This window comes from Corvus hawaiiensis, chromosome 4 (assembly GCF_020740725.1).
Source record: "Corvus hawaiiensis isolate bCorHaw1 chromosome 4, bCorHaw1.pri.cur, whole genome shotgun sequence".
In the NCBI taxonomy this organism is placed as follows: domain Eukaryota; kingdom Metazoa; phylum Chordata; class Aves; order Passeriformes; family Corvidae; genus Corvus; species Corvus hawaiiensis.
In genome coordinates, this window is record NC_063216.1 from 53,081,864 (window position 1) to 53,100,643 (window position 18,780).

Consider the following 18,780-nt stretch of genomic DNA (forward strand, 5'->3'; position numbering starts at 1 on the left):
TGCATGGTGAATGGGGAGCTGCTGGCTGCTCATGTCCCTGGGTGAAAGCTCCAGCAAGACAACAGAGCAGCCATTGCCCGAGCACACAGCTGCCTGTTCTTGTCTCTGCATTCACAAGAGATCCTCAGACCTTAGCCAGATGAGCTGCCCACATGTATCTGCCCGTTTCTGTGTCATGGGTTTAGAGGTTGATATCCTGCTCAGCACCCTTCCTTAAAAACCCCCACCAGTTCCAAATGATCACATGTGCTTGCATCCTCAGTTGTTTTCCCACAGGGCACTTTCAAGCATCCGGTGTACCATACAATGGTGATCTGTTTCTCAGGTTGAATCTTTGTGTGCAGTTGAGGATTTCAAGACCTGAGGCTTCCACCATACTACAGAGAGAGAAGAGATTCCTTTTACTAGTAGGCATTATAAGCTCTGTAAAGGATCTTGGTTTGATGCGGGTTAATCATTGTGAACTGAACAATTAGCAATTACACCTGGAGGACAGGTTCACTAATTAATTCTGGAAGTGCAACACTATTTTAATACGATTACCAGAATGTATCTCCTAAAGCAGTATTATTTAAAAATGTTTTAAGAGCCTTTTTTGTGATTTTTAATTAAAAATTCAATCTCAAAGTAATATTAAACATTTACCTGATAAGCAAGTGGATCTTTGGAGGACTGGAAATTAGTAAATTATTGTTGTAAAATCACCTTTTATGTGCTTCTCTGTTTGAAAAATTAAAAAGGCAAAATCCTTTCATGTAACTGTTGCAATAATATTTTAGTGTTTTTAGCCTTCACAGCACATTTCTTACATAACAGACGATGGGAAAATATACATGTGAAACTAAATATTTCACTGAACAGGCTATAATAACTTAATAAGTGATGGATTGTTTTGGTAGATAATAGAGATCTGAAGTGCCCATAATTCCTGCCATAATTTTACAAATAATTGTGTTGCAAATGTGTAGTATATTTTATCTGAAGACAAGGGGGCATCCCCACACCTCAGAATGAATGTGTAATTTCTGTTAGCACAAGGCTAAATACCCAATAAAGACTTGCTATTTGATTTTCTCTGAATTCAGAAAACTTTCATTGCTTAAAAGCAAAGATGGATGGCCTTTATCTTTGTATTCCATTTTAGTAGTCTAAGCCAATTCTTGCCTGCTCAGTAGCAAGTAAAGGCTTTGCTGCATGAGCAAACTACCTAGTATCAGCTCCTCTGTTCTCTCACCAGAGCTCATTTAGAAGTGAGCTGCTTCAGACTGCCTGGTGAGCAGGTACACAACTTAAACATGGTAACTTGTTTGCATGTTAAAGCTTTCAAGTTCTTTGAAATCTCTGCTCAGTCTTTCTGTTACCTGCTGTGGAGAGAGAGTGAGTGGTGTTTCATCAGTCCTCAGACTGATGAAGACCCTTAAACTGTTTCTGTATTGGCAAATACCTGATTCTTACTCGAAAAAGCGTTCTCATCACTGAACAAATAATAGATGTGGACATGCTTTATGTAGATATAGAGGTATAGGCTAGGGAGGTACTTCAAGTGTTTTGAATGTTCTGGGTGTAACACAGATGCCAGGATAATTTGTTATGCCTATTGAAACACCTTGTTCACTGCTTTGTTTTTACTGGGGAGTACTGGTTTTCTGGAAGAGCACCGGTGTTGTAGATTCTTGTCAGCAGTGATGACTGCCACAGGGTGTGCATATCATATAACCAGGTGATAGAGTTCACCCTTTGAGACTTCAGCCAGCTTTCTTGATGAAGGGATGTAGGGTTTAAACTAGCATATGGTTGTGTATACAAACAGTAGGAAAGCGAGAAAAAAACTTAAATGTTAGGAAATTACAAGCATTAAGTATTTTAACTTCAGTATAGGTTAAATTTGTCTGTCCAAATAGCCTTCATAACCTTTCCCAGCCCGTGCTTCCTTCCACCATGTCCTGTCTTGAAACCTCTGCTAGAACTCTGCATCTTTGTGTGACCATCTATATCCTAAAACTGCAGTTGTTCCCAGCCTCTGTCTGAGGTTTTTGCTTCACATTCTGATCCACAAACTCCCAGTAGGCTGAAACTAGGAGAAAAGCCTGAAAGCATTTGAATGTTGTTCTGTGGGCTTTTTAAAGTAGCTTTAAATATTGCATCAATAAAAGCCTCGCACAATGCAGGAAAGAACATGACATTCCAGAAGTGGGAGGGAAAAAAAAGTGGTAAGTTTTGTACAGCTTTAAAGCAAGTCTGTGCCTCTGAAGAGCTGGGCACATCATCCTGACCAGTGTCTCACTGAAGTCAGGGAAATGTATTTGTGAAAGTGTGGGTTCTTTGCAGAGTTGTTGTCTACACTCAGTCAGTACTTAATTACAGTCACTCGAATGGAAAAAGACTAGTGTTCAATGACCTGATAATTGTGGTATTAAATAATATATTAGTCAGTACCACTAAAACCACATAACCAGACTGAAATTTTGCTGTGGCATCCCTGCCTATGGCCGGGGGGTGGGTTGGAACTAGGTGGTCTTTTAGGTCCCTTTCAACCCAAACCATTCTATTATTCTATGATTCTGCTTAGCTTGCAATATAATGTGCACATTTTTTAAAGATGCTCACCTGCTCCACAGTAGGATCAGGTAACTGGGGGTGTGCAAGCAGTTTTCCTCAATAAGGATATGCCAGATGATACTGAGTACAAATGTAGTGTGTGTGGCTATTTATGCAATACAGTTTCATGCTAGGGAGTTTATCTGCCCCACTTGGTAGGGTGGTAGATTTATGTCCTGTGGTATAAACAATAACACTTATTTTGCTGTACAGATGTGGAATGCTCAAGTTACTTTGTACTTGAAGAGTACCCATATTTGATACCTTCATTACAGTGTGAAGTCAGGAGTGCTCAACTGGAGCCTTTTTTGATTTTCCGCAGCATGTTACATGTTATGACAGTCAAATGACTGCCAACCTAAATATGAAGTAAATTAAAAGGGCATTGCATTTGACTTGAGTTTTTTCTAAGATCATAAAAGATTTTAGATCATCGGTATACAGCATTACCTGTTATAGCTGCAATAGTCTGATCATTGATCTCAAGACCTGGTTTTCCAGCAAGTATTTCCATGATCACTGCTTGTTTGCCATTCTGTCCTAATATTTTGCTATAGTAGATCTTTAAGTTAGAAATTGTAGTAGGTGTTTTGTCAGTGGCTTCAGTGGTCCATTGGCACACTTCTGTTCTTTGTAATACATTTCAACTGTGTTTCTTGAAACTTCCCTTTTGATTTTTTTGCCTTATGTTTTCACTGGACCATGTCTTCCAAATGGTCTTTTTTAAAAAAATTTGTATATTTTTCTCTGATTTTTATGACTCACAGGCAGTGATCTGTGTGAAATGGCCCAGCTGTTTCTGTTGGATTCTTGGTCATTGAGATGTCACCCTCCCATTTGTCTTTGGTGGCTCTGTACCTGAGGAGTAGCTACTTGACTTGTGTAGTTGTAGCAGGTTAAATGCCTTCTCTTTATCCCTCTGGTATAGAAGCTCTGTAACTTGACATGCCATCTGTTTCAACCTCATGATTTTTTGTGGTATGTTGTGGCTGTGTTCACCTGAACAAATAGTCAGGCACAGTACATAAAGGTGCCACAGTCCCTGCAACTATACTGGACTGTTTGGCATTTCTGCTTTGGGTTACATGAAGTGAGTGTAAGGTTCCCTCACCAAAGAGCCCCTTGGTTTAGACCCAGGCATTTCTCTTAAGGGTTGGGATGCATTTTGTCCATACCTGGACTCCAGACAAATCCTGTTCAGATGCTCCGAAACTGATCTCTAAACCCAGCCAAAGCACAAAGCAGCTGGAGAGAGATCAGGGGCCGCAAGACTCCTGTGTGGGTCAGAGCTGTGCTGAGATGCAAGAGGAGGGACAGGGCTGGTGGGCAGCATAGGGAAGCTTGGCACAGCACCCTCCCATCCAGAGCCTCTGCCAAAGTTCATGGCATGTGCCCCAGGTCAGGCCTGCCAGTCCCATGGTAGAAGTGCACAAGTCTCACAATATAAAAATGGGAATGTTATGAAACAAATGTGTGCAGTTCTAAGTGATAGTGCTGTCAGAGGAGCATTTTGCTAGCATTTATCTTGACCAGTGCCAGCACTGAATTTTATTATGACTCCGTAATGCATGAATAAATGAGGTAGAGCTTTTTCTCTAAAGACCAGTATGTAACAGAAAACATCCTGCTGGAGGTTTTAATTTGATTTTGTCTTATACGGGATTAAAACATGTAGTCTGTGTTGTTACTGTACTAACTTAATGTTCAGGAGCCTGCATGTATTTATACAGTCAGCAAAATGCTGCCTGAAAAACATAAACAACTTGTATCACTAATTCTCACATTCTAATTCTGTTTCTTGAGGAAATTAATTTCAATTGGTGTATCATCCATGTCCACGGGCTGCATTAGCAGTATCAGTTAGTAAGCATATATCATACTTAGAAAGTCAAGATCTGTGTCATGTGTTTAATGAATGCAAGGAAATAAGTCCAGTATCACAAAAATATTTATTTCAAACTGGTACAAAGTCAGAATGCGCTCATAGTAATTTTATATATCCTGCTGTGAGATGTCTCTGGGTTCTATAAGACATAAGTATTTGAGCTCTGACTTAAAAATACTTTCTTCTCAAAATAATTTTCAAAAATTTATGTGTAAAGAGTATAAATTGTGGGTTATTTGAAGTACAATCAAAGCTTTGTTTTCCTGAATCATGATATCAGTTAGGCTGAACTATGTTGATTCACATCACTGCACACTATAATGAACTTTCCTTTTGAGCCACTGTTTTTTCCAGTTTGAACACCAGTTTATGGAGGTTTGATTCTAAAAGTAGAAACAACTTACTTTGCTACTCTCCATCTGGAAAAGCTCCAGTTCACTGAGAAAACAGCAAGAGACTACAGAGATTCTAACATCACAGGACCTCTTCCTCGTACTGATTCTTCGTTAAGATTCACTTAAACAATTCAGCCTTGAAGGCTCTGTGTGTGTCAGGAAGTTCAATCAGAATATCTGAGAGAGATTTCAGCCTGTTCTGTCAGTATGAAACCCACACACACAAGGATGCCAGAAACGAGACCTCTCAGGATGCACTTTGAGGTTAGTTGTAATTCATATGAGTCTGAAAAAAATTAAAGTGACATTTAAATAAAAGTTTCACACTATTTGTAGTTGTTTTTCTCAAATAGTTGCCTTTTTCAAGGGAAGTCTACTAGTGGAAAAGTTGTAAACCTTGTGATGCAAACATTTTAGTTAGGAGCATGGTAGAAATTCCCATCATAATGACATGGGGGTGTCTTACAGGAACTACTAAAGCGGGGTCTTTATGTTTTTAAGGCAAATCACACAGCCTTTCCTTTAGTTACAGAGTGTAAAGCAATTGTTTTAAAAAGACCACAAGGCAGTTCTTTTAACATCAAAAGGATAAACTTGCTTGGAAATTGAATCCTGTTAGAGGAAAAGAACATGTGACAAGAAAAGGAAAATCCTTGTAATAAAGCATTATTGATCACTACTAAATGATCATGATAAAAAGTAAAGAGTAAAGTAATTAACCTGCTTTACATAGCAATGCTGGCATGAAAGTTACTAGGCTCAGTACAGTGTTTGTTAAAGGCACTGCAAAGATAAATTGTAGCAATGAAGTATTACTATCCATATTAAACACATTGTTAAGACCCCTTCTTTTTGGGAGAGCTAAGGTCACAGACGCAGTAAATGTAAAGTAAGTGCCTATTTCCAGCTTGCTGCTCTTTGCAGAGGGTTAAGCAGAACAGTGACAGTGGTAACATACACAAATACTTCATTTGCGTATGCATTTTTTTACTTGTGGTGCCTTCCAGTATTTTTTAATGTTTCAGAATGACGGTCTAGATCACCTTGGCACAAAATTGTACTTCCCCCCCCCCCCCCAAAATTTTCCTGTGAAAATAGCAGAAATTCAATCTTTGCACCTTAAATTTAAACAGCATTGTTTATGCTTTATTATGATGTCTTTGGTATGCCTTTGTACTAAATAGCATGTTAAACAGAAGAAAAGCTGCTAATTTTTATCAGATAGATTTGGGTGATAAGTACAAAAGAAGAACCTGGATGGTCATTTTTGTCCTTCCATTTCAAATTCTTCTGTTGGATATTTTCTTTCTCTTCTTTGTAACTCACCATTCTGAGTTTCAGGCTACATAATTACTCCGTTAATCTTTCCAGATTATAGTCTAGGGTTTAATCATTGCTTCTAATCCCTTATTTTAGTACATAATATGGATCTCAGCTCTCTATGTCTACCAAGTCACGTGATCACACTAAACAAGAAAAGGTAAACAGAAATTTTGTTAAACAGAAGTCATAAGAAATCAGAGAAGCTCTAAAAAATATAATAAAATTGTTCAGTGTATAATTCTGAAGTAGATAAATACTGTTTCATATTTGTGACCAAAATATCAAACCCTGAATTTAGTACACTAATATGTCTGTGTCATTTACCCAGGAATGAGGCATTATATGGTTCTGAGCTTGCAATAGAACCTGCTGTAGTGTGTTAAATATTTATAAATTGCATATTAACATCAGCACTTAAATATTGTTATGAATACTTATTAGGGTCACTTTCATTAGGGGGGGGGGGGGGGGCCACGTGTGTCCCTCTCTGTGTGAGAACAGTAGGTTTGCTCTGGTCTTTACAGATGTGGGGGTTTGTCTGGGCTCGAGCAGAAAGACAACAAGCAGTGGCATGTATCTGCTGCTGAACTGGGCAATAATGTAGTCTATAATTTAAACATGATCTTAATGGCAAGCACATTGGTTTTGTTTTATTAAAATTCCAGCACTTCACATTTTTATTAATCACTTTCCCAGTCCTATTCAGTTGTGTTCTGATGCCTGTGCTGCGGTACCCATAGCAACACTTGTTAATGCTAATGAAACTGCAACATCCTAAGCTCCCCGACAGAGCAGCCCTGTTAAATATGGCTATTAAGCCCAGTTGTATTTCTGTTAGTTCCAGCTCCCAGCAGACACCTGCTCTGTAGAAACTCTGTCCTGAGTTATTAGGATTCCGTAACTTACAGCTTTTCTTAAAGCTATCATTTGACTGGAATAAAATTCTTGTATTCCTAGACAGCAAATGCTACAGAATATGTACAGTTTCTGTAAAACTGACGAGCTTTAGCCATAGGATTAAGTATTCTTTTGAAGTGCTCATTTGCATTCAATGAAAAAACAGGCAGGGTTGAGACTGATTGATCTTGGGGGAAGCTACAGGATGTGTTGTCCCCTAGAGCACATGGACATTTTAACTAAATATCATTCATAGTGTGTTAACAAGCAGAAGTAGTAGCTAAATAATTCCTCATGAACACAGACTTAATTCAGCTTAATAGAAGTACTTGAGGGCTTCAATATATCAAGGTAGGACATGATTATGTACATTGATTCTTCTTTCACTAGGAAACATATTTGCATGTATTGGTGAGGACCATGGCAGGGTGTTTTATTTTCATTATTCTGAGTTTTGGCTTTGAATTCTGTTTATTTGGCAAGTCATTAGTCACCCATCTTTTGTACTCTGGAAAACAAAGGAAAAATCCTGTAATCAGTATAAAATTGCTTCCAAGAATATGACCACAAATTAGGGAATGCTGCTGTGCCAACAAATAGATGCTGCAGTGCCAAGGCTGCAAAACGTGGAAGTTGTCATGTATGTATTCCGAGTGTCAAGCCGATCCTTCTCGATACCCTTTCATCAGCTCAGAAACAATTGATTCCAAGACAGAGCTTTAAAACTACTCATTTCCTAAAGATTTTTCAGTGCAGCACTGTTCTGTGCAGAGTTACCTATAGGAATACAGGTTGGTTCCCCAGTGTACTCTCCATGGGGGTTTGGTCATTTTGATAACTACATGGTTTTGCCATGTAATCAATGAGAACTCAGGGGAGGGTGCTCAGCCTTTTTGTTTTCCATTCGGCATCTGTTGGGCTGTTAGTGTGGAGTGCCAGGTTTGCTAGGTGTCTTTTGTTTTCCTGTCATTCTTTCTCCCCTTTGTTCTTTGCATGTCTAAAAACCTGTCTTTTGCTCATTATTTGGACTCCTGTATTCACCAGTATGTCTTTGTTGTGTTCATTTTTGTTTCAGGATCATTTCAAGTTCTTGTGCTAATCTCCTCATAATATTAACCGGCTGTATTAATGAGATAATAAACCAGATTTGTTGATAATGAATTGATCCATTCAACTATTGGATTAATTAGAAAGACACTTAACATTCCAGCAGATGTTCTTATTTTGTTTCATTATCCTTGTGTTACCAACAGTGGGCTTATAAATATATACTCTTCATGTCTATATTTACATTGTAAAGTCTTCAGCCTGAGGCCTTGTTGCTGTGCCAGAGACTACAAAAAATGACAGGAAACCTGTAAATATATCTTAAGCAAATTTGTATGAATTCCTGTTTCATCATTTCAGTTCTCAGACTTTGCAAAGTCTTGAATTTCCAAAGTATTCTTCATTTAATAATAAATTGATTAATCTATTTTAAATCTTCCCTAGTTAAAAACCTTTGTTTTTGGACTTAGTTCCTTTTCCTCTGGTCTTGTGACTCTCATTCCTTTTTATCCAGTGGCAAAGCTTCAAAAAGAAGGATGTGAGTGCCCCTGTCCTCAGCATTCCCTGCAGACTAGTTTAGGGAGTTCCTCCCTCAGCTTGCTGGTTGCCTCCTTGCAGAGTCTTCTGTTCCCTGAGCTCTGGCGCTCGAGGCGCGGCTGCAGGTTGCACATCAGGTGAACCTGAGTGAAGGAGTGAAGGAGTGAAGAGTTGTAACAGTGAAGTTACTTCATTCATCTGAACCCAAATACCTCCACTTTCTAGTTAGAGAATGTAATTTATGTAGCAGTGTTCAGTTTGTCCCCAGAGCTAGTGTCATGGGTTAGCAAGCATAGTCCCGGAAGGGATGTTCTTGCTAAGGGGTGCTTACAGCTTCCTCTGTGACCTGACAGAACCTATCAGCGGCCAGTTTGAATATGGACAATTCTTTGAGCCACTTAAAATTGTGACCGCCTCTGTGATCCACACTTAAGAATAGACAAACCCCCCCCAAGTTCTCTCTCATTTCCGATGCTGGCACAGGTGGCTGCGGGCCCCGTGTGGGGGCCAGTGGGCCCGGCCCAGGCCCTGCTCGGTCCAGGCCAGGCCGGGCTACGGCTATCCTGGAGCCGATGGACCTGTTCCAGCCGTGGAACCCCCTCCCCCCCCAGCCCTGCTATGTGCAGATGGGCAGCTCCCCCTCTCCAGCGCGGCCAAGATTCAGCTGAAGCTGCACCACTGTCCGGCAGAGATCATGTGAGCAACAGCGATAAGCGAAATTCCAGCTGCAAGGCCGAGGTGAGATTAACCCTTTTAGTGCTGTGAAGAGCTGAAAACCTGAGGGAAGAGAAAGAAGAGATGCTTAAAGCTGAAATTCTGTTGTAAAGCTATGATATATCAGAGTACCCGTTGTAATTTCATGAAGGCATGGAGGGTGGAGCATTCAACTTGTTCTTGTGAGCAAAAGCACCTGCGCTGAGATAGGCAGATGCTGAAACAGCTGTAATTTCATGAGAAGTTTGAACAGGGAGAGATGGAAGTGATGAGGACTTTTGCTCCAAATGGAAAAGGAGAAAACCTCTGTTCCTAGAGATGTTCCCAGAGATAGTCCTAGAGATGAAGATGAGGAGGACCCTTTGCTCCCAGGGAAGGAGAAGGGCCTCTGCTCTTAGAGATGAAATGCTCCCAGAGATGGGTGAAGAGAACTTTCGTTTCTGAACAGCTCAATCTTAAAATTGTACCCCAGTAATTCAAGAGTGGACCCTCGAACACAGTTGTGGGAAAAGCTGCAAGTCATGGGAAGGGACTCACATGCGAGCAGAGAACCAACCTTGGCGGCTGGCTCGTTGTGATAATGTTTTCATAGCATGGGCAAGAGAGACTCCTCTTCCTAAATGGACTGAAGAAGGTTATTATGGAAGTGATAAACAGACTGAACATCTCAAGGGTTGTCTTTTCACATTGTCAGTGGGAGAAGTGAGGAAGGTGGGGGGAGGAGGAGAGTTCTGAAGGTGTGATATCACCTTTTTTTTCTTCTTTTAGGTCTGTTAATAAACTTCTTTATATTCTTTCAAGTTTGGTGCCTGCTTTGTGTTTCTCCTAATTCTTATCTCACAGAAGGTAAACAGTAATGAGTATTTTAGACCAAACCACTACAGCTAGTCAGAGCAGGTAGTTCAGACCTGCAAACGAAGTAGAATTGAGCACAAGAGTTCCACACTGCATTTAGTGTTTTAGGTGTGCCCATGCTGGCAACAGTGGATTCTGCAAACTGAAGCCAGTGCTGAGTGTCCTTGTTAGGGAGCAGTGATAAAATCGTGGTGGTTTCTTTTCCTTTGTGTATAATGCCTTTGAAGAAACCTTGCACACTGTGGCAGGCTAATGCTAAAATTGTATGAGACAGCTGAGGCTGTACAGCTGAGAAGAGAGGAGGAAGCTGAGAGGAAGATTCCATTTCACCTTATTGCTTCTCACCGTGCACTCCTTAGTTTGCTCTTGCCCCTGGTGGACTCTTGCGTGAGCATTTTCAACATTATAGAGCAAAAAGAAAGGAATGAATAGTTATTTCTGGTAAAGAGTTGGCTTGACTCATCATAGGATTTGGCAAGCCTGGGAGCCAGCACAAGCAGAAGGGCAGTGGTAGATGATTAGGAGTGGTAGGATAAGGTGGAGAAAGACAGAATAATGAGACATCCCTGTGCTTCTTGGTGGAAGCAACTGGTTACACTGGCTAAACCATCTCTTGAGGACCTTGCCTTTCAAAGCTCCCGTTCAAAGGCCAAATCTTTCCTTCCTTTTCTTTTTTATAATAGTATCTATTGTATTGGCCATAAAATTGCATGGCATATTGCTTTGTGATAATTGCATGTGTGATTGTGCAGGTGGAGTACATTGCCTGTTCTGCTGTAGTCTGTGTTATAACTGTGTGGGTGTAACATTTACTTAATTGTGCAAATGAACATTGGTTTGAGGATGAGAATGATTGCATTCAAAAGTAAAAGTGTTCTAGTAAGGAAAATTAATCCATTTTCATCTTGTTGCTTCCCTAGCTGTAAAGATTAGCTAGTCTATATTATAACAATTCTTAAAATAAATAAAGCCATATAATTTTTATAACAGGCAGTTCTTTCTTTTATTTACTTTTTTTTCCCCACTGTTGTGATGGTATGTACAGTCCCTGTGCAGGGATCAGAAATCATTGTACTGGGTGTCCTGTGGGTGCTTATAACAAAAAACAGTGCTTATTCTAGTTTTGGAAGTAAATTGTTTTCTATACCATCTCATTGTCAAATATCTTCAAAGTATTTATTTTACTTTCCCCTGAAGAACTTGGTATACTTCTTAGTTTTAGTTTTCAAAGAATATATTCCTCTGTTCTTTCTACTAATCTACATTTTTTAGCTCTGAATTAGCTGTTAAAGACCATACATAGTTTTATCTGTCCTGTTAAAGGTTGAACAACATGGTGTCAGCTGCCAGTTCTGTGATTGAGAGCTATTTTCTTAGTTCCTGAGTTCAGAGGGCTTTCTGTGAAGCCTTTGGGATATCTGTTTGCATAACAGTCATGCTGCTCTTCTATTGGGCAGAGGAGAAAAACTCAGGGGCAACAACAGTATTCGTCCAAAACTTAATGGATGGGTCCTATAGGGCTCTCTTCTCGTCGGGAGTGTCAGGAGTCCTGTGCTGTTCATCACAGACACAAATAAGAAGGGTGATAGATTTGCTGTTAATACACATTTTTTTTCCCAAGTGGTAAAGCAGGAGGGCCAACTGAAGCATTGCAGGAAATCTCATGCTATTTGAGCAAACTGTACCCAAAAAAAGTGCAATTCAATGTTAACAAATGCAGAGTAACACACAGGAGTGAACACACAAAGAATATGACCACTGTCTTGACTAACACTCAATTCACAACTTACAAGACTTTGAATCATTGAAGAGAATTCAGTGGTTTATTCAACGATTCTAAAAGCAAGTGAAATACCAGAAATAAGAAGTAAGTAGAGGAGAGATTGAAAAAAAAATCCTGTGCTGATTTAGAAACATATTTTCTTCCACTCTTGGACATTTTGAGGCTACCTCTTAGGACATGAAGGGTAGAGTAGAACTAGCCAAGAGTTGAACCAGGACATCAAGGAATCAAGGACCATTATGAAAACATGAAAAGTTGCTGCAAGTTTTTGTAGGTGTTGAAAGACCAACAATTTCAAATAGTGCAGAAATAAGTTGATGGAGAAAAAAAAAAGCTTCTTAACTGAGGGGCTCATATAGACTTTGACTTAAACTCTCCACACTCAGATTTCTGGAAGACTACTCTATTTGTGTGATCTGTTTGCCCTATTTTTATACCATTCCTAGGTAATTGTTTCTTGCCCTTGTCAACCAGGGCACACGCACTAGAGGAGTGTTTAATCTGTCCCGGTGAAGTCATTCTTGTTGCAGTAGATTCTAAGACAAAAGCTTGTTGCTTTTCCCTCATTTTCAAGTGTCTCTGCATGTGGGAGTCTTGGAGTCTGAGAATGCGTCTGAGTGTTTTTATTTCCCTGTTAGCCCTGAGCTGTGCTATAGTTAACAGCTTTTATTCAGTACCTGTGGCCACTCTGCTTCAAATATAGAAACAAAATTAGCTGCTTTTGCAGAGATTTCAATATTATGCCTAGATTTATTTGTACTGTTTTGAGGTTTGTGCTACGTTAGTCCGGTAAGTGCTACGCTAAAGGCTGTGCATTTGTTCAGCTCTGTGTATTTATTCTCTTGTTCAGTGTTTTTTGTAGCAGATAAGTAAAAAGATATTTACATGGATTCTTTTTTCCTTCGCCTCCTCTTTTAAGTGCCTTCGAAAGAAATTGCATAAGCTTCTGCAGTTGCCAAACTGCTCCAGTAGCCTGAAGTTACTCTCTTTTAGTATTAGGTACTCTGGTTGGGCAGCAAAAAAATTCTTCACCCCTGTTTATTCCTTTCAGCAGCTCATGACTACAGTTAAAGACTTAGCAGTTCTGTTTTTCCAGCACAAGTGGTTGCTATTCACAGTATTCTTGCTAAATAACTGTATTGGTTCCATGTCAAAGTTGAGTACCAGTTCCTTCCATACACACCTATCTGTTGAAAGTTGAGTTCTTGAGGCAGATAGGCACTTACTTATTTGGGTTTCTAAATGTTTAAATAGGTCATTGCAAGAGACCTATACCAAAAATGAACAAAAAGCAGTGTTGCTGCTTAGTGGGTACAGTTGAACTGGCTGACAGAGTATCTTCTTAGTTCACTTGGCATCAGCAATTGCAAAGGAAATTAAGTTCTACTTTTCTCAGTAAACATAGTTTAATGCTTCTTCAGCAACACTACTGACTGTAAGAATGGACAAAGCTGGACTCTTGCAGGTACCATCAACTTTGCTTGGGAGATTTGATCCTTTTGTGACGATTGCTCTAGCACATAGTGTAGCCACTGCTGTTCTTAAAATAGAACAAAACGTAACAATTTCTGCAATGCCAGTTTAATAAAGACATTTCTGAGGGAAGGGAATGGGCTGAAGTGCAGGTAAAATTATGAGAAGAAAAGTGTTAGATTGTGCACAGCAGCTGCCTTGCTCCAGGTAATACTGTGCTCTGTGTGCTGCCATCTTTCCACAGTGCTTAGATATCTTTGGAAGCTGATGCCCAGGAAGTTCCCTCTGAGTATCAGGAAATGGTTTTGCACTATGAGGGTGTCTGAGCACCGGCACCAAGGAGGTTATGGAGTTGAAGCCATTTGGATATAGTCTTGAGCAAGCAGCTCTAGGTGGTCCTGCTTGAGAGTCCTTGACCAGATGACCTCCGGAGGTCCCTTCCAATTTCATCCATTCTGTGATTCTGTGAAATTCCATTTTTTTACAGAGGTGTTCATGTCACTGCAGGAATCCAGAGACACAGAGTTTATTCTCGTGCTGCACAAACTAACTTCATAGTACAAGAGTCCAGGAGACCCATTTTTTCAGTGTTCAACCTCGAGAGGGTAGGAACATGGGGAGCTTCTTTCTGTTTACTGTAGCTAAAATTGAAGATATGTGTTGAAATTGGCATTTGCTTCCAAGATAAACCCTAACCCAAGACTGAGGTATGATTAATTTGGAAAATAAACGCCACAGTTTATTTCTGGACCGCTGGAATTTGGTTAGGCTAATGGGGCCAACTGTTGAACTCCCTTGGTCAAACAGTGTTTCTTAATGAATTACACTAATTTATGCCTATGGAAGAGCTTATGAATTTAGACCAGTGGTGTTTAAATGGGGAACACACACATATAACCCCAGGACAACATGTGGCAGTGACTCACCTCTGTGTGCTGTTGCTTGAGCAACCTGTGTCTGACTGGTACAGAATAGTGCAAACATGGGCCATTGACCTTTCTACATGGACCATGGCTGCCCCTTCCTCAACATTGGTACAGCTAGAAAGGGTTCTGGTGGGCATAAGCATCTGTGCGGCAGTAATCTTTATCAAGGATAGTCTTTTGTCGTAGTGATGCCCGAGATGGCCACCTAAACACAGAGATGAGACAAGAATAAGGGAATGAAGGTAGGAATTTATTTGAAGGGCCTTCAAAGTACACCCTGGGCAGGCTAAAGGTTATACCCAAGATGGACCCCAGGTCACAAGTTCTTCACACTTTTATAAGTTTGGTTCATCTGCATATCAGGGTTAATTTTCCAATTAAAACTTCAGTTAATGATGTAACTACCCCAAGTTTGCCCTCCTCTTAGTTTACACATTTTGGGCTTAGGACAGTCTGGGTGTCCTAGGAGAGCAAGCTTGGAGAGGCTTGTTATGTCTAACCAGCATGAGAGGACAGCTGCTAATAGGCCACAAGAAACTTCAGAGTTACACACTAGGCAGTACAGGATTTGAAAAATGTAAACGTTAAAACCTAAGGCATCAATAGAGCAGTAAATCACATGCTAATGGGGAAAAAAAGGCAAGACAAATGTGTATCTTCAAGAGTCAGTCAGAAAATTATAAAAGTATTCTGCAATAAATAAAAGTATAATTAGGAAAATTAACATGCAAACCAGTTCGTCCTATACAGTCTAAATCCCTCCTGATGCTCTGAGCAATGTGGCTCAGGGAGCCACAGAGAGTAGCTTCATTCATATCAACAGGTAGACTAGATATAGTGAGAGGAAGAAAAGTAGGTTTCTCATCATAAAACTTCTTTAGTAGTAAGCAGAGCACTTGTGTATGACTGACTTGGTGTCAGCTAGGAGTTTCATTTGGGACAGATACCTGAGAACTGTCCTGTGCTAACTTCCCACTGTCCTTGGAAACAATGCAGTCAACCCTCTTCCAAGCATCTTGCTCCTGAAGTGATCCATGCAACAAAACCGAGACTCAAACAGGTTTTACATGTACTACCTAAAAGTACTTCAAGAGATGTACATTTATTTACCTAGTCAAAATTAATTATTATTTTTATTTATTTTAGATACCGAGTGTATTTTGGAGCCTCTGTCTCTGCCAGAAAGTCCAGGTGGTGTTGCAGTAGAAAGTTCTCCCTATGTGCCTTGTATTTTCTGCAAAGAATGCTATGTCTTAGCAGAACAAAACCAGCTCCTGAAGCACATGATTATTGAACACAAGCTCGTCATAGCAGATGTGAAACTGGTTGCAGATTTTAGAAGGTAAGGGTTATATCATTTAAAATGAGTGTGTATGTCTGCAGATGTTATGGAAAGCTTTGGAAAAGTACAGATCATCTTTTTTAAAAGATGTTGTGGGAGGACTTCTGTTAAATTTTCTTATGAGCAATTTGCTGCTGGACTGTAAGGTTGTTTTCCTATTCCCTTCCCTCTCCCTAGTCCCTATATGTTGCTGGGACTAATGAGTTCAGTTTTAGAATACATGGCTTTTCCTGTGTTTGACTTTTTTTGATATATCCTAGGGTCTTCTCAGGTCCTGTCACTAATCAACAAGTTGTGTGCAAACTAGAAAGCTGGTTTTTAGTAAAGCCTATTCCAGACAATCAGCTCTTCTAATCTTTTTTTGATTTTATTTGTGTAGGGCAAGACTATTTCTACCCCTGTACAATGTCCTAAAGCTGTGTATTGCACGCAGAAGCTGCTCATTACAGGATCTCTCACATTCTGGGATGAAATTTGTTTGTGCTATTTTAAGGCTGACAGTATTCCCCCATCAAAATCACATTTAATCCTTAACTGTGCTTTACAGTACTGTGATCTGCATACAACTGTGACTCCTTCTACAGCTGTGTCATTGATCATCTCACCAGGGTCACATTTGGCTTTCTCTCTCTTAACTTCCTCCAGTAGCTGGCATAGCCCCAGCTGGCTTGTAGCTTCAGAGACGAGGTACTTGCTTGGCATTTTGCTTTCCACAGTAATGTATGGGCCAGGAGGAAGGCTAGACAGTACCTGCCAGTCTGTAGATAGTTCTGCTGTAGTGTTTAAGTGTTAGATGGATAATTTCTCAACTAAAATGAGTTTTCTGGTAGGTCTTCTGTTACTAGTTACTCAGTCAAAGCCAGGACTTCGTGTCTATCAAGACTCAAAAAAAAAAATTAAATAAATAATACAATATAATTCAGGAAGAGAAATGTAAACCATATAAATCCTTAATCAGATGTCTGATCTTAACATTGCTTAAAATTGAAAACTGATGGTAGTTTTTGTTTGCTTTTCTGCTGAGGGCAGGCAGAAGGAGAATGTACTGTTCTTTGGAGATAGTACTAGTGTCTTCAGGTAAATAAAGGAATCAGAGCTGCCCAGTCATGGACCACCAGGTTAAGTGTGCTTGGGGGAATTATTTTGCATTAATAGAAATGTATTTTAAAATCACCACTTCAGAAAGTGCCCATTTGGATTCTTTTTGCTGCTAATGCAATTGGAAGGTAGCCAAATCTTGTAGAAAGTGGCCCCAGGACGTGAAATGATGGAGTTGTTACTCTGAAGTGTGCTTTCTCTGATTTGCTGTATTAGTAAAATAGTCTAAAACTATGCACAAAAAAGAGTATATTCTGAAGTGTTGAACTGAGGAGTGGAAAATATGGGGTTCAACTCTGAAAAGATGGTATTATTTTTATGCTTAGCAATGAGTTACAGGCAGTCTTAGGAATACATTTCTTGACAGAACTGCAAGAAAGGAATAATCCAGAAAAGACCAGTGCTAGTGGAAAACTTTTTTCTTTTCTTTTCTTTTTTTTTTTTAACTTTGAAGAATAAAGATAATTTAGCATAAGGGCAGAGGGAAGAGATAAGGGGAATAAGTTTCTGCTTCATGACTCAACATGATCACTCATTCTGTCTCCCTGGAAGTATGACAAGGCATTGGTTTTATCTGGTCATTGATTATTTGGTTTAAGTCTTATGATATGAAATCCCTTAACTGTAACTTCCATGACACAAACAGTTATGGGCAGGTGAGTTTGTGCTAGTGTTCATTTCTCTCAGTGCAAGGGACAGACATTTATTAAATGAGCTCTTGAAATCTCTTCATTTGCACATTTATGTCCTAAAAGCTCAAGGATGACTTAATCTGGAAGAATTGCAGTTCTGTGTAGCAACTCTTCCAATGGGCATTGCCAACAGTGGAGTAGGCAGGGGAACAACTAAAGAGTCACCTCTCGCTTACTGACATCTGATGATGCTGCTGAGTGAGCCTCAGCCACACGTGCTGGCTTCACTGTGCTCAGCTGTCTGCTGCACCAGAGGTTAGTCCTCTCCATGTCAGAGTTAGCAGAAAGAAAGATGTGCTGGTTCCTTGGCTGCTGCAGTTGAAGTCCTTAAATATATTAGGTGAGATGGTAGAGGAAGTGTGAGCCACTATGGGATGTGATAGCTGTGGCAAGTAAACTTACAGATTGCACAAGTATTAAAAGCTGCAGCTGTTTAAAAATGCCCTCATAATAATATCTGATTTTTTAATTATTCTTTTCTTAATTTGATGGCACATAATAAGAAGCAATCATTGAATAGCCTTTATCTTACCAACTCTCACATGACTTATATCATACATGAGTATAAATATAAGCAAGCACTTAAGCATGTTCAGATTATATTTTGTAGTAAAATTCTGAATAATTAGCACAAGAATTGCTTGGTTCCCATCATCATATAAATGAAGTGATGATTTCTTCTTGGTTAGACAGTAGCTTCCTAGTTCAGTGAAAATCTAATCTCAGTTGGGTTCTGTTGATGCAGCTGTAATACCAACAAAGATAGTACAGAATGTTTTTAAGCAATGGTAGTTGATGGGTTAAACCTTCAAAACGTGTTTAGGGCTTTTCTTATTCTGTCTGCTATCTTATCCCAAGGTGTTCAGGGACTTCATTTTTCTGTCTTTCCAGTTGTCTGCCAAGCTACAGCTTTCATTGTAACTCCACAGGAGACCTGCCAAAACCTCACTTTTGTCAAGCTGGTGTTTTTACTGAGTTTCAGCTTCCTGACTGCATCTTGCAGAACACAGAGCACAATATTTTGGGAATTTGAGGATGCTCTCTAATAAATCTTTTCAGTAAAGATGCATCTGAGTGGCACTTTTGTCTGAAGATGTGAATAGGTCACAGTGTTTATGGAAAGCTTGGTGCAAATCTGCTTATTGAGTTCTTAACTTTGACAGCATGGTTAAACCCAGTTTAAGTGAAACTGAATTAATTTCATAAAATTGAAAA

General features: G+C 39.7%; 1 protein-coding gene across 2 annotated transcripts in view; it reads left to right on the top strand.

The window, feature by feature from the left end:
• ZNF277 (zinc finger protein 277) overlaps positions 1-18,780 on the top strand; it is a 46,394-nt gene that overhangs the window by 4,404 nt on the left and 23,210 nt on the right. Inside the window, exons 1-2 of one of the 2 annotated variants that reach the window (XM_048301862.1) lie at positions 4,880-5,142; positions 15,580-15,775. In XM_048301862.1, the coding sequence (XP_048157819.1) occupies positions 15,717-15,775 (59 nt within the window). In that variant the 5' untranslated portion in view covers positions 4,880-5,142; positions 15,580-15,716. Of the gene's footprint in view, positions 1-4,879; positions 5,143-15,579; positions 15,776-18,780 lie in introns of those variants that run through there. The other variant, XM_048301861.1, reaches the window with a different exon arrangement.